The sequence below is a fragment of the Cariama cristata genome, unplaced genomic scaffold (assembly GCF_000690535.1).
Source record: "Cariama cristata isolate BGI_N322 unplaced genomic scaffold, ASM69053v1 scaffold10074, whole genome shotgun sequence".
Taxonomy (NCBI): Eukaryota; Metazoa; Chordata; class Aves; order Cariamiformes; family Cariamidae; genus Cariama; species Cariama cristata.
In genome coordinates this window covers 15,565-37,254 of record NW_009614659.1, presented here as the reverse complement: position 1 = coordinate 37,254, position 21,690 = coordinate 15,565, and the positions used below count along the sequence as shown (strand labels likewise).

The following is a 21,690-nucleotide window of genomic DNA, read 5'->3' as shown; positions in this document are numbered from 1 at the left end:
TTGAAATACAATCATATTCTTTCATCCGAGGTGAAGATCCAAAGAAGGTATAAAATTTATTGCTCTTTGGTACTTAGATACTGTATTATAATGCAATAATAATTGTGAGTGGCCGGGGGCAGCCTGGTGTGCCCCACTGCTGCCCTGCTTGGGGCAGGGGATGCCCAGAGCCCTCCGGGCCCCCCAACCTGGGCATCCCCTGCGATCTCGTCCGTTGGTCCCTATACGCCGTCTTCCAGCAGTCTGGCTGGGATGGAGAAGGAGGGAAAGGAGGAATGAAGCAAAATGCAGGAAAACAAATACCTGCTCTGGAGTGGGGGAAATCCGTCCCCTCTTTGAGAGGGGGGGTCTTTGGGACTGAGTTTTTCTCTCCTGCTGTCGCCAGCTCCTCTGCCCAAGGAGGGCTGGAACTCCCCAAAAGCGGCACTTTCTGACAAAGAATTAGTGACCCACGGGCTGTGGGCTCTTCCATGAAGGGTCATGTTCCCCGATAGCTGCCAAACCCTGCGAAATAATTTAAGGTACAGAAAACAGTTCTATACTCAGGCAAAAATGCAGCTATTAAAGGAACTGTGTTTTTCCTCTAACAAAATTTAATTCAGCATGGCAGACTCTTGCAGCAAAACCTTCCTGGTGGGGTAGCCCTGGGTTTGTTGCTCTCTCTTGGGACAGGAGGCTGGGGAGGGTCCTGGCATCCCACGACCACCATGGCCGGGTTGCCCCTGGTCTTCCCAGGAGGTTGGAGCTGGGAACAGCTGACGGTGGCTTTACTGGTGGAGCAGTTCAAGGTTTAGTGGGTTTAGCGGGCATGGTGGCATCAGGTATATGGTTGGACTTGATGATCTTTGAGGTCTCTTCCAACCATACTGATTCTATGATTCTAAGGTGGAAGCGGTAGCTGTGCTGACGGCGGGCAGGGAGGCAAAGAAAACAGGTGAGAAGTCTCCGTAACGCGCAGTCTTGACGCTAAGGGATGTTGAAGAGAGTTGCAGGTGTTTAATGCAGGTTGCCATCCAGGCTGGAAGTTTGGAGCAGCGGAGGAGCGTGGTGGAGGCTTCGTCAGCTCACAGGTCCACGCGGTCCCAGGAGACAGCAAGGTATCGCGTGGTCTGCAGCATGATGCCGTCTACAGCCAGTTGCTGGTTAAAGTTACGATTTGGTATTGTAAGATAAGATAAAATCTGTTTTCTTGAGCTGGATCTTTGTGTGGATGAGTTCAGCATCCTTCATGGACCTGCCGTTGCGCCTGTGCTGAGATTTAAACGCGCTTTGCATTTACCAGTGGGTTTCGGCCCAGAGCGACTCTTGATTTGGGCACCGTTGCTTTGCACGGGGAGGCAAGGAAGGGGAGAGGGGAAAAGGATGGCGAAAAGATGATCTTGTGATCCTGAAGCTGAGCCCTGATCTATTCCGGTTTCAAGTCTGGGGTTTGGGGAGAAACAGAGCCTGGGGAAAGGGGAAAAAAAGGTTGCAAGGGACATTGTGGAGTGAACGTGGAGTCCTTGTCACTGCTGCCTCCCCCTCCTGTGCTCCCTTCCTCACTGGTTATTTATTACTCAGCTCAGGAAGAGGCTCCTGGCATTTTTTGTTTGTTTGTTTTTAAAGTCAGGTGCATTCAGAGGCTTTTCCCAAGGGAGGGGTAGCTCCCGGAGAAAACCCCTGTAAACAAGGTAGCGCTACGTGAACGCAGAAAGTCGCTGATTTAAGGAGCATCATCTTGTTGGAGACTGCAGGATCAGGGTAGGAGTCATCTGTCCATGAGTGCTGCAGAATTATTGTTATTTCTAAGCAATTCTTCGTCACCTTAATAACAAGCAGTGCAGTGGGAAAGAGCAGGGAGGAGGATGGCCAGGGCTGCGGCTTCGCGGTGGGATGTAAGGTTGCAAGATGCCATTGCGCGAGCATCCTCCGATTCCTTCCCCGGGGGTGGGAGGCTGGAGCAGCAGTGCAAAAAACCGGCAGCTCCCCACTCTGCAGAGAGACCTGGATCCCGCTCCTGAGCAGAGCTGAAAATAGCAGCGCTGCGGTGAGCATCCAGCACCACAAATAATGTCAGTTATTTGTAAATTCTGGCGATGGAGAGGACTGTGTTTGCTGAGGCTGGGTGATGGGCATTGCAAAGGGAGAGGAAGACTTGGATGGGGCTTGGGTCAGTCCTGCCTTTTGATTTCCAGCTCTTCTCAGATGACTCAGAAAAATCAATTCCTTTCCGTATTTCGCTTTCAACCTCCGCTTTCCTCAAGGGCTTATACAGATTTATAAGCTCCTTGGTCTGTGCTCTCGCAGAAAGCGTCAGCACGAAGGAGAGGACCGGAGCATCACCGTGTCTGAAGCTGCTGAGACTCCACCCTGCTGTCAACCGGTGTTGAGCAGAACGGGGATCCTTACCCCCCAAATTTTGGTGCTACCAGCGGGTGCTAATGCAGAACTGCCCAAAAGCAGATGAAATCCCGCTCCCTGGGTAATTAATTGCTGTAAAGACTCGGTAGATCCAAACCTCTGAAGGCAGCGCAGAGCTACACGTAATGTTTTCTTGCAAACCTTTGCAGAGAGGAAGGATCGTCTTAAGCGCTTGGATTTTTTTTTCCCCTTAGAATATTTTGTATCTGGGATACTCTTAGGCTGACGGCTGGGTTCAGCTAACAGGAAAAATTGCAGGTTGTGTGTTGTATTCATCTAAAAGGTCGCAGCTCTCCTGACCTGATCTTTCTCAAATCCCAAACTATCCTGCGGAGTGTTAAAAGGTGAATAATAACTGCGGTAGATTGTCAGCAGAGTTTTAACCACAGTTTAGAAATACATATACCACTTAAATAATAGCCCTTACTTGGCAATGTGTCTTGTTTACATGGCTTGCAGCAGGCGACCATTTAATTAGGATCATTTGGTGGGAAAGGGAGAGCTCTCCAACTGTGGGAGATGCCCTGGATCGCAGTGGGGTGCTGGCCTTCACCAGCTTTGAAGCAGAGCAGCTTCGCCTGCGTTTCTCCCACCATTTGGCCGACATTTGCTACTCAAAGCCCTTTCTTGATGTGGTAAGAGCAGCACTGGGGCATCCATTTGTTTGAAACTTCCCCCTAACAAACAAGATGAATTTCAAGCTGCCAACGTCACGTCCAGATCTGGGTCTGCACCTTCGCAGGTTGCTTAGACCTGACGGCTTAAATTTTAGCCCTGTCTCAGATAAACACGCTTCGAAGCTCCCTGGGTGCTCGTGTCCTTGCAAACATCTCTTTAGGGCACAGAATGTCAGGTCTAGCAGGAGAGGACAATCGAGACATGCTCCTGTGCGTCCCCCTCTCTCTGTCACCCTGTCTCTTCCCCAATGCTCTCGCCAGCCAGCCGTGCAGGCTCCTTTCCTTTCCTTCTTACTACTCTTCATCCCCGGGAGTCACTAATCCTGCTGTTTATCCCTCTAGAACATCGAATCACAGAATCATCTGGGCTGGAAGGGACCTTCAGAGGTCATCTAGTCCAACCCCCCTGCGGTGAGCAGGGACATCTCCAACTAGATCAGGTTGCTCAGAGCCCCATCAAGCCTGACCTTGAGTGCCTCCAGGGATGGGGCTTCCACCACCTCTCTGGGCAACCTGTTCCAACATCTTCACATTAACCCTTTTTGTCTTCATTCGCTGCTGTTTGTGTGACCTGAACGCTTTACCGTGCGGCTCGGTGCCCGAATGGTGAGCGGAGGAGCTTTGGAGATGAAGATAAGGAGCAGGTCCAGCCTCCGTGAGTTCTTTATCCTTACGTAAAACAAAGTCGAGCATTTCCCTTTTCATAAACCACTTCCCTATGGAATGCAAGCCTTCATCATCGGAGGGCTCTGCGATGCTCCTTCCGTCGGTACCAGCGTGATCCTGCCTGCCCCACATCTTGCTGCCTTCTCCCCGTGGTCCAGCCCCTACCTTCATTTCTTCAGAGGCTGCCTGGGGGTGTTAAGCTGCCCATCTATCTGTCCATCCCCACTCTTACGCTCTAATAAATACCTTTGGCTCCAAATGAGAGTCCAGAGGAGATCTACCCCAAGTTTGGGGGAGAAGGGGATGTAAAAACGAGATGCTGTCCTCCCTTGAGCACCCTCAGCTCATGGTAGGCAGGAGGGATGGGAGAACAGGGAGATAACAAGCATTAAAAATTGGGATAAATACCAACGAATATCTAGACTTAAAAATAAGAGATGTTTTGGAGGACTCAGGCCTGGCCGTGCATCCCATGTGGCGTGTCGCCCAGTGCTGGTCAGAGAGAAGCCGTTGGGTTGGGTGGCCCTGTCTGGAGAAGACACCAGAAATGCCTGCTATATGGGGATACCGAATATATATATATATGGAATCTCTTTATTCAGGTGACGAGACAGCGAAGCGGGATGCTGTTAGCCTGTCCATGTTGTACACGATAGATTAGCTCTTTGGGGGGTCTGGGGGCTTTGCTTGGTGCCCCAAAGCATTTGGGGGCATCTCTGCATGGGGCTGCAAGGGGACCCTCTCTCCCTTTGCCTATTGGCAACATTAATTACAGAATTAATTGGCAGAAATTCCACACTAAGAAGGGTGCAGCAGCCCTTTTAGGGGGAGATTTCCTGGTAAATAGTTTCCAGATCATCCTCAAACCTTTGAAGTCCTCCCTTTGTTTTGTACTTGCTCATCAGTGCAAACAGAATAGCTTCCAGTTCATCCAGTAAAATAATAAAAATCCCAGGTGGGTCGTCATGAGGAGACCTTCAAAGGAGATGAGGATGTGGGACGTTGCTCCGTACTTACCCCGGAGGGGACCACCCTCTACGTTCAACCCTCGGGCCGCTGCCCGTGACCCCGTGCAGCCAGCGTCGAGGCTCCCCGCTGTGACCCCGACTGGGTTATTCTCCTTCTCTGCCCTCTGATGAAGCACGTCATCGTCTGCAGTCCTGAAATAAATGCGCTCTGTCATCCCAAAACGATGAGAACACACGTCACGTTGCTGGAGCCGTGCACGACGGCAGTTTTATTATTTTATTATGGAGCAATCCGGTAACTTTCCCAGCCTCTCCTAGAACTGCCCTACCTGCCTTTTAAAAAATAAGCTTAAAACCTGTGCCGTGAAGAGGCAGCAACCTGCTGTGAAACCAGGATTATTCCAAAAGCTTGGGGTTGTTGCTATTTTGAGTCCCCCTCCCCGGCTCTTGGCAGTGCAGGAGCCGACCCGGCTCCCGCGGGTGCACCAGCAGCAATCCCGTTTGTGGCTGCGGATGGAGGCACAGATACTCGGGCTGTGGCTGGATCCTGCTGCGTTTCCCGTTCACGGACACCTGCTCTGCACCTCTGTGGCTTTTTGAGTGGAGAAAGATGGATTTTTGATGTGAAATATGCTCAGGAGAGGCTTTGGGCTGCGATGTTAGGGGCTGCTTGGTTTGCAGTAAGTGGGATCCTGAATTTTGGCATCCTCCTCGAGGAGATGTTGTGTCTTTGGTCCCTGCAGCTCCAAGGAGGAGCTGTGGGCTTGGGCGATGGTTGTTTCGGAGCGCCGGCAGGTTTTGCTGTGCTCCCCACGTGCTGCCATGCCATGCCAGGCATTCCCTTGGGATGCAGGCGGTCCAGCGTACCGTGACCACTGTGACAGCGGGATGCAGCAGCGCCCGCCCCAAATTACTTCTCCTTCTTGTGTTACAAGCAACACACAAACTCCGTGTTGTGTAAAGATTAGAAAAAGCATTCATTTTTCTTTGCTTTTCCGTTTCCTTACTGTGCTGTTTGATACGACTTGATGCTTATCCTACCTGTAGTGAATTCCTCACCTTTACGGATTGCCTGAGCCGTTCCTGCCCATGCCACAGAAGCAGAGGAGAAGCAGGAAAATTATACTTGAAAATCGCAAAAAAAAAATAGCGTGGGAGGGCTTGAGAGCAAGCCTTGGACTTGGAACTACTTCTATTTTTAAATTAACTCCGTTATATTGCTTTTTAAAGAGATTTCAGTGGTTCTTCAGTTCAGAAAGGGCTGTGCTGAATCCACAGAATATTGTCATGAAGATTTATGTTCCGTCTTAATTAGAACTAATTAATATGCTTCTGTTCTTGGTCTTTCTGTCTGGTTGAATCTACGTAAATGGTGAAATTCTTGTGCTAAAGTCCATGCCTTGCATAGGTGATGGCTGGAAGTGCTCGGGCTCTCCATCCTGACACGGCCGCTGCCCTCGTGTAAGTCTTGGCGTCACGGATAAGAGCTGAGCCTGTACCTAGGTTGGATATCAGGAAGAACTTCTTCACTGTAAGAGTCGTCAGGCATTGGAACGGGCTCCCCAGGGAGGTGGTGGAGTCATCGTCCCTGGAGGTGTTCAAAAAACGTTTAGATGTGGCGCTTCGAGACATGGTTTAGCGGGCATGGTGGCATTGGGTAGAAGGTTGGACTTGATGATCTTTGAGGTCTCTTCCAACCATAACGATTCTGTGATTCTGTGATTCTAATCCAGGTTTAGGTGGATCCTTACCCAAGCATCCTGCGGCTGTGCCGGCAACTGCATGATCCCATCTCCCAAAGCTGTGATGATATTTCTCCGTAGGACTTCATAGTCCACAGGACTGTAGTTACTTCCTCCAGGTGGTAGGACAGGAACTTATCTTACATATTTTATAAAAATAATATCGTAGCCCATGTTTTTAGCCACCGTGGAGGCAGAGCAGATGTAGGTGTTGGGGCTATATAAGCCTCTCAGGACTGGGGTGCCATGCTGCCTGGCCGGGGAGCACTCCCAGCTGCTCCCACCGGAGAACCTCGGGCCAGGTTGGAAAAGTCTTGGGTTTTCAAACCTTCCATCAACCCTTCCCAGTATTTTCCCCCCCTGAGAAAGATGAGGGATAACCCAGAGGAGGGAACGCCATGGGAAGCAAGGGGAGGTCCAGCTGTATGGTCCACGAGTCGGTGGGTTGGAGAGAAGCTGGAGGTTGCTCCTCTCCATCGGTTCTTCTTGGGCTTGCTGGTGGGTGACCCAATGGTCTGGGTTATTCAGCGGATGAAAGCAAGGAGACGACAGTCACACACGTGGTGATGGGTAACAGAAGAGGGAAGCACAATGAGAAGTGCTGCTAATTAATTACCACCAGTAAACTCACACGGCAGAGGAGAGGTTGAAGATGTGTCCCAAATATTCGGTGAGTTTTTGCAGGGAATTTTCTCTGATACATGCCTGGGGAAGCAAAGATTTGGCTTGTTGCAACGTATAGATGTTTGCATTTGCATGACGCACACGTCTCCGAGAACTCGAATCCATCTTGCTGTCGGAGAGGAGAAAACGTATGAACCGAGTGTTAAATCTGTGCGGAGCCTGGCATTCCTTCACTGGGAAAGGGAGGAAATTGCTCTGCCCAGGAATTGCCTTGGATCACTGTCCCCAAAGTTTATTTTCTTAGGATTTTTCCAATAAATACCAACGTCTCCATTGTTGGGAATAAGTGCAGTAGCTGAAAAGCAGCGTTCTGATCAGATAACGCCTGGGGGCTTTTGTGCCGGCTCTGATTCAGCAGCGTTAGCAAAAATATAACAGCATTAAATGAAACTTCTCAGCTAATCAGTCTTCATGACAACTTGTCCTGAAAACAACCAAAATTAAAATGTTCTTGGAACAAAAACCTGTGTTGGGGGAAGAGGAGCGTTAAAAACCTTGTGATGGGGCACAAAGAAATTCCCCCGGTGCTGCGGGAGGAGAGGCGGGTGGGGTGGGACATCTGCCGCGGTGGAGGGATACTCGGAGACGCCGGCCCGTGTGCCTCGGGAAACTGGAAGGGTAAAGAGTCCTGGTAGCATCTTTGCTCCAGCCCTTTTCATCGAGAGTAATAAAGAGCAAATAAGGAATTAGGAGTTAAGAACTAAAGGAAAAAAAAAATGACCTGGTTGCATCATTTTTGATGGGAGAATTGCGGTTATATTGCAGTTGAAAATGGTTTATGAAACTGTATCAGTTAGGATGGAGTTTTTGACTGAGTTTTTATGCTCTTATTGCGTTTTGACACCCTCCAAACGTTTCCTGGCATTTAAATGCAATTCAACTTTATCATTTCATTGTATTTTATCTTTTCTACTGCATTTCAATCCACCTCGTTCTGTTCATACATTATATTTAATATAGAAAATACCGCTTTATGAATATTCCAACATTATTCTGATGAAATAACCATTCATCTCCAGCTCCGGCATGGCACCTGCGCATCCGGAGCTTGGCTGGGGCGGGCGTAGCGAGGGGTGCTGGGACATCCCTTACGATGCCAGCGTTATTTACAGGCTTGAACGCGTCCCCTTGATTTCAGCGGGAGCTGCTGAGCGCTTGGCACTTGTGTTCAGTCTCCTGGGTGAGTTCAGGAACAGGAGGGCTGTGGTCCAAAAAAAGACGACGGCGCTCGGTCTTTGTCCCACGGGGTGCTGCTGAGGGCATCTCCTTTAAAACCAAACCAAGCATCCCAACCGACCATCCTCACTGTAAGCAAAGTAGGATGGAGGATGAGGACCTGCTCCATGCCACCCGGCTGCCGGAGGCGATGCCGGGGCCCCAGCAGCTGGGCGACGAGGGAGGGAGGTGATTTATTAGGCAAGACTGGGGTTCAGTGCAGAAAGGGCAGGGTTTGCTAGCTCTGCGTCAGCTAGCTCATCCCCAAAAGGGCTTTCCCGCTTATCCCGTGGTGTCTTATTTTCAAGAATCTTGGCTCAGAGCCCTTGCGGGGCTGTGTGTACCCGCTCGGCGATGCTTTAAGACATCTACTGGTCCAGGAGGTTTCCACTCGGTAGCGATGTTCCTCCCTAAATCTGTTTTTCTGCCCGTTCCCTCGTTTTCCTCCCACATCTCACCCCTGTGAGATGCTGCATGAGCTCGTCCGCAGTTCCCAGCACATGCCCCAGCCCGAAGCGGGGTTCACTGCAGCAGCATCCCGAGGATACAGGCGGGGGGAACGTGCCTGGCTTCTGTGTGAGGCCGGATCTCTTCCAACCCATCCTCTGGGCGCTTCCCGCTTGGGAGCCCTGCGTGCTCCCCGTGCCACCTCTGCTCTGGTCTTTTGTCACTCCTGACCCTGACCCATGGGCAGCTGCTCTTGCGTGGGCTCCCCTGCGAGCTCCTACTCTTTAAAAATTCATTTTCAGCGTCAGTGGTGGGAGTTGGATCCATGGGAATTCAGCGGTACGTCATTTGCTCTTGCCAGCGGTTTAGGTGGCTACGGAGGGGCTATAGATAGAAGATTAGAGATGGAATCAGCGAAAGATTGCGAACTGGTAATGGTTGGAAATCTAAGCAGTGTGCTTGGGGTAATGAGCTGGGAAAGGTTTCCTTCACACACTGCTGGGTTATAGCTGGGACCCAGCAAAGTACTTAAATAATGTGCTTAACTTCCACAATGTCTCAGATGGTGGAATTGGGATTTACGGAATACATCCGTGTCCTCTAACAGTGACCTGAAATAGCTTTTGCAGGTATGATCCGCAAATCTGTGCTATTAAATCCATCTGTCCTTTGCAGAAGCAGCTTCAATCCCACGGTAACAAACAGCAAATAAGTTTTTGGGCAGCAGCGAGTGCTTTGCCTCCTGGAGCACCGAAGTATCTCCGTTTCCAGTGGTGTACGTCTCACGGCTTTGCTTTCTGCAAGGTGTACAACCACAGCCTGCCGGAGGTGCAGCACAAGCGTGGTGGGCACGTTTCTCCGCCGGATCCGATGGTGGGGCCGCGGCTGGCAGTGAGGGCTGACCATGGAGGAGCGGAGGAGCTCTCCCGCGAGGTTGCTGACAGCTCTCTTTCTCTTTGCTTTTTCAGGGTTACCTTTCCGAAGGCTTAGTAACGAAATGGTATCGCTCCCCCCGCCTCCTCCTCTCGCCAAACAACTACACCAAAGCCATCGACATGTGGGCAGCCGGCTGCATCCTGGCCGAGATGCTGACGGGAAGGATGCTCTTCGCTGGTACGTTTCTGGCTTTCATTGATTAATTTTTTTTCTCCTTCCCTCCTTCCTTGCTACCCAATTCTAAGGCTTTTTAGCATGGCAGAGGGAATTCCCCTCTCCTCGCCAGCCAAGGCAACGCTTGTAGCGTCGCTACAGGGGTCCTACAGTTGGTTATTAGACATGAGAGCTATCTCCAGGAGAAACTTCACTTGCACAACCTCTGCCATTAGGAGGTCCTTGGTTGGTGCAGACTTCTCTGATACAGACAGGACCTTGGGGATGGAGAAGAGTTACCGTCTTGATTTTCACTCAGCCTTCTTGTGCTTGCCTGAGGAGGAGATGTGGTGGTATGGGTGTGGTGGCACCCGGTGGGAAGCCACCGGCTGGTGGGGTGCCCGAGGCTGTCTGGGGCCAATGGTGCCTCTGTGCCAAGCCTTGGTGGGCAGGGACAGTCTGCTGCTGAGAGAAAAACCCCAAACAAAGAACAATTCTGATGAAACAACAAAATCTTTTTCTGTTTCTGGGTTTCCAACAGAAAATAAGAGCTTTTTGTTGCGCGACAGGATGTTAAAAAAATATCATAGGGTGGAGCATAAGGCCAGGGGATAATGTGGCCCTGTCCCAAGAGGTTTGTACTTCATGCCATGGATTTGAATTGTGTTTGGTGTCTTCAAGGTATTTCTTTTCCTTGAGGGAAGACATTTGAATGCCACTACCCGTTTTCAGCCATTCTCAGGATTTTCCTCTAAGCGGGTATTGGAGTTGTAAAGGGGCAGTGCAAGGAAAAGAAGACCAAAAAAAGCACCGGCAAGGAGCGCATCGTTATCGGTGCAGCATTTGAAGCTCAACTCTGATGTTCTTGAGAAGCAAATCTTTATTTAATACAATCCCAGAAGTGCTACTGTCAGGAGCAAAGCTGTGCTTCCCAAGCTGGAACGCGGAGCCGATCATTCAGGAATGAAGCAGCCGCTCTCCGCCTGTTGAACAAGCTGCCTCCCTGCCCAGGGTCTGCAGCAATGCTCCTCCTCGGGTGTCTCTCCATCACCCATTAGTGCTTTGAATGACAAGGTTTGATGCATTTCGTGAGCAGCTGTTCGCAGAGTTGTGTAAATAAATAATTAGACCCATTAATAATGGAGAAGGACATTTTCTTCACAAGTGTTTCAGTGCACCGCAGAGCTCTGCAGCCGATGTTTGATTGCAGCTGCTCTGTCGCTCCCTCCCCGCTCCCGCCTGCAGCTTCCATATTTCTTTTGTGAAAGCTGAAAATTAAGCAGTCGGTATAATTTCAAAGAGTTCATTAAAATTGCCTCCCTTCCCTTCCTTCCTCTTGTCCTCAGCCTCCCCTCCCCAAAATTTTCAAGTCCAGGGACTTCAGCTCGGAAAATTACGCGTTAGACTTGGCTGCTCCTGCCGCCTCCTCGGGGTATATTCCAGAAGCGGGGACGTCTCCATGTGCCCTTGTCCCTACAAGCACATGGCATTTTCTGGTCTCATTGGGAGATGCTACACATGAGTGAGCTCCCGAGCCAGCTCTGCCGGCTGCCTCCCCTTGTCGAGCCGTGGTTTGCACCATGGAAGAGTCTCCAACCTTTTTGAGTGGAAGCAAACTGGATGATGCCTTTCCAGGGCACTGGACCCGAACTAGCCCCAGGTAAAGGAGAGCAGCAGAAGCAAACCCCAGCACAGATGGCAGGGTCCTGGTCCTGCGGGAGTTGCAGCGGACCAGAGCAACGCATCACCTCGTAGCTGGAACCCCAGGGAAATCCTTTTAGACTCTAAGTCAATCTGTTTTATTATACTTACTCCTTACGTCAAACAGCAAAACAAGACGGGCTTGTCCAGGTCCTTCTCTGGCCATCCTCACCGTAGCACCCAAGCATTCATTTTTATCCTGGCTTTTCAAACTGTGCTTGACCTCTGTCTTGGCCCCAGCTTGGGGTTTTTTTGCTGTTTGTGAACCCCAGGGTAGCAGCTACATTGGCTGACAGCAGCCACCTACCGCCTAGGCGTCCGGAGCTGGTCCTTAAAGCTCCCTTCATGGTCAAGGCAGAGGCAAAAGCAGCTCCAGGACGTGATTCATCTGGCCTCTGTTCGCCGTCTGCCTTAGATGAGATGATTGACTGTGCCTTAGAAATACTTATTTTTCCAATACTGCTCATGAACTGCATCTGGAGAACAAGCTGAAGTGCCCGTGCTGGTGAGATCAATCCTGTCCCGGCTGGCCGGGCAAGATGCCCCAGAGCAGCCCTACGGGAACCTGCTTTGCAGCAGGTTAGAGATCAGGAGATGGCATTTGGAAGATGACAGACTGGGCTCAGCCGGACGCGTGCTGCGAGCATCCTTGCTTCTCTGCTTTCCAGCCCTGTGCAATCGTTTAATAAAGCCCCAGATGATGACAGGGTACTTAGCTAATGGTGGAGGATCAAAATCAAAGCTCGAAATCCATATTCCTTTTGGGTTGCTTAAAAATAGTCTGTAGAGTTGGTAGGGGAAGGTCTTGGTCCCATACCCTGTTTTCCTGACCTTCTCCTGTACCAGTGAGTAAAGAATCATAGAATCATAGAATCATTATGGTTGGAAGAGACCTCAAAGATCATCAAGTCCAACCGTATACCCGATGCCACCATGTCCACTAAACCATGTCTTGAAGTACCACATCTAAGAAGAGCCGGAGTGGGAGCCTGGCAGTGGGGCAGGGTGCCCGTGGTGTCCCACATACTGTCTTTCATCTGCTGGTGTCCAAAGAAGAGGAGAATAAAACTTAACCACTCAGAATAGCTAAAACTGGCAAACACTTGCATGACAGCATGGATTCATCTTTGCTTTTGCTTTTCTTCTCTTTGCTTGGGAGAAGGAGTTTGCTCCTGGCCAACTGCAGCCCCCGGCGCTGCGGGACGAGACTTTTGGAGAATCCTGGGTCACCAGCAAACACCCCATGGAAAATAACAGTGATGTAGTTCCCAGAAAGTTGCAAACCTCCAGTAATTGCCTTACACTGGATAAATTGTTTTCTGAGTATGCGTCAGCGGCACAATTTAAATTGAGTGCTTAGCATAAGTCAATACGATTAACTCAGTAGTCCATCTGGGGTGCTTAAGCAGCGCAATTAAATTAAGGTGATTGGTTATTAGGAATAAATGTCACTCACTGCTTTCATTCTCCTCCACAAGTTAATGAACCCCCAGCAGCGAGGGACCCCAGGCCCCTTGCCCTCCCTGCATCCCTTCTCTGGGTGGTGCGGTGGCAGGAGCAGCTTCGGGTTTGGCAAAGCCCCAGGAGGGCACAAGAAATTTGGCTAACCCAAAGCTCACAGAAGCATCTCCGACAGCTAAAATCTGGTTCACAAACTCTTGGAAAGCTCCCCACCATGAGCAGCGCGGAAAACAGGGAAGAGCATCCGTAACTGAGCAGCTACAGCTCCCTCCAGTGACTTTTCCACTCTCTGTTGTCGAAGTGTGTCGGAAAGCATCATCAGTGAAAGCAAGAGAAAATAGGAGAAAAAGAAAAGCTGCCTGTCCTCGCAGATCTCCGTGGGGTTCACCAGTGGGGTTGTGCCCATGACCAAGAGCTAGGAAGCGGTGCGGTGGCTTTTCCCATGGGATCGGTGCTTGCTCGCAGGGGATTTGCTAGCAAGGCTTGGCTGCTCACCTGGGACTTGGCTGCAAGGCCAAGGAAGTTTTCCCTTTTCCAAGAGGCAACGCAGAGCTCTTCGTTCTTTTCTCGGGTAACGACAGCACGTTGCGTTTATTCTGTCTGTAGTTCGTGTTTTTCTTTTCAGGAATTAATGCCTCTGGAAGGTCCCTAGGAATTACATAAATAGAGGATAACGGTGGAGAATTGGGTTCCTGAGAGTCATAATTTAAGGCTTCCAGCGTTGCATTGGCAGCTTCTTTGCGTGACTAAACGCGGTGCCTTTTGGCTGCCAGGTACCTTCAGTGAGCGGTGGCTGGAGCTGCACTGAGAGGAGAACAGTCACGAGGCCTTCGTGACTTTTAATACCCTGCAATTTGGATCACAATTTGGGAATTAGCCTGACTAAACAAAGTGTTTGTTTCCTGATGGTCATCTTCGGTTTCTTCTGCAGCCACACTGCGAAACCTCTAAATGACCTAGAAATTAGTTTTTCTATAGGAAAGTGAATTCATTTGCCCAGGATTGATATTGGGAGGATGTCCCTCTGTCTTTTTTTGTTTTTCCTATTGCTCTATCTTTTTCTGAGGCTTTGTTCTGAGCGGACGTGTGGTGTGATGGTGACCAGTTGTGCTAATGTCAGTGTTGCTTTGGGGTTGTCTAAGTTCCTTGCCCATGTCCTGGCTCAGAGCTCTGCCATTTGGAGTGAAAGTGGCCATGACTGCGTTGAACCAAACCTTGTTGGAGTGATGAGGTCATGATGGATGGAGACCCTTTCCCAACCTCAACGTTTGGACCTACCCTTGCCCAGGGTGGGTCTGTTTGGGCTCAGCTCCAATGGATGTGAGTCTGGAAACTTCCTGCAGACCCACAGGGAGCTCTGGGCTGGGGAGTGCAGCCCCTGCGAGGTGCCAGGGACCTCCAAAGGGACACGGCTGCCTGAGGACATGAAGCCAGCAATGGTCTCCACCGTCGCCTACGACTTGGTCTCTCCTCCCTCCCTGCAGACTGATCAGTGCTGTGCCATAAATTGAAGTTCACTCCTCTTGCCGTGGATCAGCCGGGCGTTACTTGCCAGCGAAGCAGCCTGAAATCCATGACTTGGACAGCAGGGACTTGGTAGCCCAAAAATCCCTGTTGGTTTGTCCGCCCGAGCCAGCTCGCCGTCTTAATGGATAGTCCTACCTCTAATGACAGAATATTTATAACCGGCGTTTCTGGCAGACAGAAAATCAATAGTGTGACTCGGTATTTCTGCCAGGCTGCTTCTCTGTACACGTAGGAAGCTGGAAATCAGCCGTGGAGCTCTTGGTCACGTCCAATAGCGTGCTAAAGAATGGGATTAACGTTCATTAATGAGGCGGTTGGCTCCGCTCCACTGGCACTGCTGCCTCTCTCCTCTCACTGACTGATTGCCAGTCCTGAGCAGAGGCTTAGAGATGCGTGGATAAATATGTCCTGAAGGAAAAGGATTAAAAATATATGATTGTTCGTAGCAGTTGTGGGGATCGTCACCATCAGAGCCTTGACTTGGTGCCCAGCAGCCAGCGGGAGCTGGTCAGAAAACGCCTTTCCCATCGGGAAAGCGCAGAGGTCGGGCACTTGCGTTCATTTAAAGATGAAGCTTTGGGACCCCTGGAGCTGGGTTCACAATCTTCTTGTTATCGTTGGGGTTGCAGCAGCGCTTTTTGTCACTGCTGCACAGAGGGGCTTTGCTTCTCGGTGTGGCAGGGACACGTGGTGATGGCATCGGGCGCTGCCCGGTTTGGCTGCAGCCGTGTGAGCTGGGACGCTTCGTTGTTAACTTTACAGTTGGGACTCGATGATCTTAAAGGTCTTTTCCAACCTAAATGATTCTATGATTTGGGGTTGTGAACCAGCCCAGCTGTGGCATTGCTTAAAGAGAGTCATCAGTTTTGAGGCCGTTAGAGCTGATACTCATCTCCTTCCATCACGCAGGATGGAGCCCACCGATGGATAATAGCTCCCACCTCCACAATTTCGGTTGGGTACACTTTCTGCTCAACCTAACAGCCTCAGGGTGATATTCCAGGAGGGCAAATCATCTAAGTTAACTCTTTCACCCTTAAAATTAAGTGACCCAGCTGGGAGTCCCACTGACATGAGTGGGAGAGGGAGGTATGGGGGCTTTGGGGGCTGCACGGCCTGCGTGTGTGCAGATGGAGGCATCTCACCCGAAGCTCTGCCTCGGACACACCTGAGCGGTCGCTCCGTGCGCTGCTGTGTAGAGGGAGAACCAAAAGGTGAGCTCTGAAGCGGGAGATAGGATGGGAACAGAGGGGCAGGGAAGTGACCTGGGGACGTCGTTGCACTGGGTTCATAAGAAGGTGGCGAGGACATTTTCCTTGGAGCAAAGAGCGGTGGCTGATGCCGGGAAGCATCAGTGCAGAGGAGCTGGTGGGATATGCAGCACTGCGGTGACGTGGCTCATTTCAGAGGGGTGGCCGTTAATACCACAGACACGCCCCCCCCAATTTAACTTCTCGTTCTCATCTCACTGCCTGTTTTCTGCCCGTTTAGGAGGTCATGAGCTGGAACAGATGCAGCTTATTCTGGAGACAATCCCCGTTATCCACGAGGAAGACAAAGAGGAGCTGCTGAAAGTGATGCCCACGTTTATCAACAGCACCTGGGAAGTGAGGAAGCCGCTGCGCAAGCTGCTCCCCGAAGTGGACAGCGAAGGTACCGTAGTGCCCGCTGCCTTCGGCCATGTCCTTCTCCTGGGACTTCCCTGTATTTTCAGACCTGTTTCCCCAGAGGGTCCCAGGAATTGTCCTCTAAGGCCAAATGCATGAACGCTGGTGAACGGGATTCAGATATCTGGGGGTTTGCAGTGCATGGTCCCACCTATAGCTCACACGTCCCCACCTCTGTCCCCCCAGGTCCCGCTCGCTGTCCCACTGGGGACGGTGTGGACTGCAGGACAGCACTCATGGTGCAGTAGCTTTGTCGCAGGTAGCTCATACAGAAATAAGGTTGAAATTGTCTTCCAAGCCTATTCCAAGACACTTTGAAGGTGCATCCCTGTCTTCCCATGCCTCTTCTTGAGCTGTGAGGGTTATTTTCAATAATCCAGAGGTTATTTTCAAGCCCTGTTCATTTTCTTGCTGTGCTTTTCGTGTGAACGCAATTGTATAGTACAAGAAAATAAATGCTTTTGCTTTGCGACCGTCTGAACTCCAGGAGATGGTTGCTACAGGCAGAAACGTTCTCCAAGTGCTCCGAGGCTTGGACGTCACTCGTGTCAGGCTGTCACAGCCTGCGATGCTCAAATACCGCTTCAGCCACTTCCTTCCTTTGGCTAAAGCTTAAAAATAAACCCAAAATCAGCAGTGTGTTGTTGCGAGGGGGCTGCAAACCACAGGCTTTTGGACCTGAACTTTTGCCTGGCGCAGCTTTGTAGGCGGTGAGAGCTTGCAGGGCGGCAGCCGGAGTTGAGCAGCGTGGACCAAGGCACGTCAGCTCTTCTCAGCTCCTTCCAAGGCTTAAATTGGGCTGGTGGATCTGGCCACCTGCTTTTGGGAAGATCTCAAGATCAAGCCCGGCTTATGTTCGCTGGTGTAACTCTTCATTATAAGACGTCCGCTGTATGGGCTTGGCAATGCGATACCCATCGGTCTGGGTTACCCAGGGACTGCGTCAACCTCCGGCAAGCAGGAATGGATTTATTCCCTGTCGTTATTGCAGGAAGAAAGGTCGCCTGCGCTCCTTACATAATTCATCGACATTTTCCTGCCTCTCTGACCCATAATATATCGTAATATATAACTCGTAATATATCGTTCCACCCTGCTTCTTGCCCGCAGTCAGTGACCTTATGAAACTATTGATTCCTTCCTACTTAATTAGTCCAAGCAATGAAATAATCTCGTGGGAGACAATCGGATATTGGTTAATGTTTAAGCACTGAGGCAATAGGTATGGCCCGTCCTTTCTGCTGAGTGATTTTGCCCCTAAAGGAACTGTCCCGTTCGCACAATTACGTCTTTAATGGGAATATTTCTGAAGGTAGAACGCAAAAGTTGTAATTGAAGAGAGGCGTATTCCTATTTGTATTATCTGAACTCTAAGGGACTCTTCCATGCACCGAGAATCAAGTGAATAAGCAACATCTTTAATGACAGGATTTGATCTTTTCACATAACCTCAGTAAAAGGAATCATCAAAGAAATCACGACAAACCCTCTACCTTTAGATTTAATTCTAGTCACTTTAATTGCACTTAATTTCCTTCTTCATCATCATAGAAAGAGTTCATGCTCCACAGTCTTTCTAAAATAATTTTAGGCACTCAGAATTCTTTAAATATTAATGGCTAAAATAATTTCATAGTGTTGGTCACGCCGAAGACTTTTAAAAATTGCACTTCAAATCTAATCCCGCTTCAGTTGCACATAAAGATGTGAGATCAGTTGTCTGAAACGCGGTGTGCTTGTCGGATGGATCTGAGAGCGCGGAATCAAATCCTGACACCGTCCAAAGGTCTCTTTTGAGGTACGAGCTCAGCGATCTGGCGCAGGATCGCTGCACCGGCTATAATATGTATATGCTGTTCTGTGTGTGGTGGTGTGATGCTCTCACGGTCATTTCTCCTGCCTTGCCAGATGAAGCGGTACCCACGGGCTGCGGGATTGCTCCACTGCAAGCACACAGATCCCGCCGGGGTTAAGATGGGTGCAGCAAGGACAGAAGCGCCTGTTTTAGATGCGCACGGGATGTGACCTTTAATTCCTTCCTTACTTCGAGGGGATTTGTTATGGGGGGGATTCACGAGGCTCATCCTGGAAAGGCAGCTGGTATTGCTTTTGAGGAATTAGTGAGCTTGTTTCTCTCTGCTTCACAGCTATTGATTTTCTGGAGAAAATACTGACATTTAACCCTATGGATCGATTAACGGCTGAGATGGGTCTGCAGCATCCTTACATGAGTCCATATTCCTGCCCTGAGGATGAACCGGTGTCTCAGCATCCGTTCCGGATTGAGGATGAGATTGATGATATTTTACTGATGGAAGCCAACCAGAGCCAGATGTCTAACTGGGACAGGTATGGTACCCAAGGCTGGGCCAGAGACCAGATACTGGCTTAAATTCTTTAGGCAGAACTTGACTGGTGAGTCTCTAACCTGCTCTTGATTGGGTTCAGTCACATTCCAGACCCACGAAAGACACCGGTTTTTCCTTCTTTATGCCGTGTTGTAATCCTAGCCCAAGCTGGCACCTTGCTGAAGGCGACGAGAGGTTCGTCATTGATTTCCACAGGGAGTAGGTGTTGAACCTGCACGTTCCCGTTACTGAGTATCTTTCTGCTCTTAGTTTTATTCACAACCTATATTAGCCTCATTTGAGTTACATCTGTTTAAGTGACGCTACGGTTCTTCCCTCTGTCCTCTGTCCCTGTAGCACAAGTTATAAAATAATGTAACTCTTGCACCTTTTGGGGACCGGGCCTGATTTGGAGTTCTATATTTATCACTTTTGAAGGTGCGCAAGCCCCAGAGGCCACAGATCTGGAGTCTTTTTAAAAAATCCTTAATTGTGTTGACTTAAATGGTTTGCTGAAAGTCGGACAGGAAGTTTAGAGCAGATCAAAGCCTTGAGCTGAGGTCTCTCATATCCTAGATGCTTACCCCAGTTACTAGGCCAGTCCCAGCAGCGGAGCAGGTAGGACAAAATACGCAGCTAAGAATTAACTAGGTTCACTTTCCCGTAGAGCTCTTTCCCGGTGAGCAGGCTGAGGATGTCTGCAGCGTTGTTCCTCTCTGCATAGCAATTAAGTCTCCTCGCCTTCTTAATCCACTATATTTCACCAGCGTAGAAAAAATAATCTCAAGAATTCCCTTGCCTTCACTATTATTCATCTGTTTGCCTGGGTGAACAAGTAGCAGGGTGAAGGGTGTGGGGGACAACCGGGTAAATTAGGTAAAGAGGAAAGCTGGAAGCTTTTCTCAGGATATCTGTCTTCAGCGTATCCCCACAGCTCCAGCATCCCTGCCAGTTGTAGTCCCCAGAGCAGCAAATCACTTGCTGGAGGTCACCTTGTCAGCTTTTTATGTCTTGGTGTGACACAAGAAGCTGCGACCTAGACTCTTGGTCCTGCCACCCAGCTGGGGATATCTGCTATGGGGTCGTAAATTTGGCAACACAAGCCGAGTGTTTTAGAGACGGGAAATAATTTACCTGTGTGTTGTGGGACACCTGAAGAGCGTTTCATTGCTGGGACATAGAGCCCCAATACTTGGGATAATATGGCTTTTAAAGGTGGCTCAGTTAGGAACCAGTAAATTAGATGTCACTTTGAAAACCGTGCCTAAGAACGGTTGTTGTCGGGTAATTGGAATCAAGGGAGTTCGACTAGTTTGAGAAGTTATCACTTAGCAAAGTGACCCTTCAGGGATGCTCTTGGTCCATGACGTCAGAGTAAACTGGTGATGTCTAATCTCAACGGGGATTTGAGCTCATCTTTTTTACTTTTATGGCCACGAACAGGGAGTACTCACACTGCGGGTACTTGTCCGTGGGCTGAGGGACAGTTTGATTATTACTAGAGTTAATCATGTTTTAATCCCAAGTGGAAGGAAGGTGATGAAGGGCTAAAGGAAGGGGCCAGTTGGTTTGGTTGTTGGGCTTTTATTCCCACTACTGGTCCCATCTCAGACTCTTGATAAATTACTCATCCCCCCTGCCTTTTTTTTAACACACAAGAAAAAAGGTCTCTAATATTAATGAGAACTTAAAGATCTGTAGGGAAGTGGTATATTAGCAAGAAAAAGGCAAACATAGCAGCAGTGGTGTCCGTATCTGTTTGAGCACTGCTGTTTCTAATGAAGCCGTCGTTTGCGTGTCTAATAGCAGCGTGTCTTTCGCAGGTATCACGTAAGCCTCTCCTCCGATTTGGAATGGAGACACGATAAATACCACGAGATGGATGAGGTTCAGCGGGACCCTCGGGCAGGGTCTGAATCCATCGCTGAAGAAGCACAGGTTGATCCACGGAAATACTCACAAAGCAGCTCGGAGAGGTTCTTGGAGCTCTCCCACTCATCCATGGACCGAGTATTTGATGCCGATTGTGGGAAATCATGTGATTACAAAGTGGGGTCACCTTCCTACTTGGACAAATTGCTGTGGAGAGACAATAAGCCCCATCATTACTCGGAGCCCAAGCTAATTTTAGATTTATCCCACTGGAAAAGAGCAACCATAGCACCTGCAGCTGAGCTATCGCTGGAAGAAGAACCATCTAACCTCTTTCTAGAGATTGCTCAGTGGGTGAAGAGCACGCAGGTGGGTCTCGAGTGTCCCAGTCCTCTTCCGGAGATTCAGGAACGGAGCCTGCCATCTTCTCCTCACCATCTCCACAAAGAACCCACGGAGGTGAACAGTGAAACAGACCCCGAGTTTGACCTGGACGTCTTCATCTCCAGGGCCCTGAAACTTTGCACAAAACCCGAGGATCTTCCAGACAACAAGCTCAATGACATCAACGGGGCCTGCATATCTGAGCACCCCGGTGAGATTGTACAAACCGAGGTGTACCAGAAAGAGCGATGGTGAGGAACCCACACCCGGGAAACCCTGCTGTATCTCCCTCTTCCTCTGTGATGGTGTGACCGTTGCCCGGGGCTGAGTGGCTTCCATCTGTCATTGAGCATCTGGGTTTTTTTTGGTTTTTTTTTACACTGTACCGAATGCCTTTTTCTGAAAAGGCAAGCACAAACCCCACGCCCCTTTTGATGCCTTAGAAATACCTTTAAGGGAATCAAGAGGTGTGAATGAAATACTGAGTTTCTTATACTGCCTTAACACTCTTGCCTTGCAATCTCTGGGACCTGTTTGAAACTTAAATGTACGAGGGAAAGATGACAGTACATGGTAAGTTTACAAACAGAAGTCAAATCAACTTCTTTTCCTTTCTTTTTCTATAGCATCTTAAAATGACGAGGACAAAATCAGCATTTTCATTGTGGTCAGATACCCTCCTGGTTTGACGGGTTCCCAAAACGCCAAACTTTGAGCTCCTCTGAGGCACCCGTGTGAGTAGAGGCGGTACGGAGAGAAGCGATGCCAGGCAGTGTCCGTGGTCAGCCGTCAGTCAGCAGAGAATGGAACTAGAGGTAGAGTTTGGCCATCAGACAGAAAAT

At 49.7% G+C, this 21,690-nt stretch overlaps 1 protein-coding gene across 2 annotated transcripts in view; it reads left to right on the top strand.

Annotated features, from left to right (window-relative positions):
• Nucleotides 1–21,103, top strand: part of MAPK4 (mitogen-activated protein kinase 4) — a 22,266-nt gene extending 1,163 nt beyond the window's left edge. The window contains exons 2-6 of one of the 2 annotated variants that reach the window (XM_009699508.1): nucleotides 9,768–9,912; nucleotides 16,069–16,230; nucleotides 18,392–18,598; nucleotides 18,809–18,815; nucleotides 20,416–21,103. In XM_009699508.1, the coding sequence (XP_009697810.1) occupies nucleotides 9,768–9,912; nucleotides 16,069–16,230; nucleotides 18,392–18,598; nucleotides 18,809–18,815; nucleotides 20,416–21,103 (1,209 nt within the window). The remainder of the gene's footprint in view (nucleotides 1–9,767; nucleotides 9,913–16,068; nucleotides 16,231–18,391; nucleotides 18,599–18,808; nucleotides 18,816–20,415) is intronic. The other variant, XM_009699509.1, reaches the window with a different exon arrangement.
• Nucleotides 21,104–21,690: the final 587 nt, after the last annotated feature.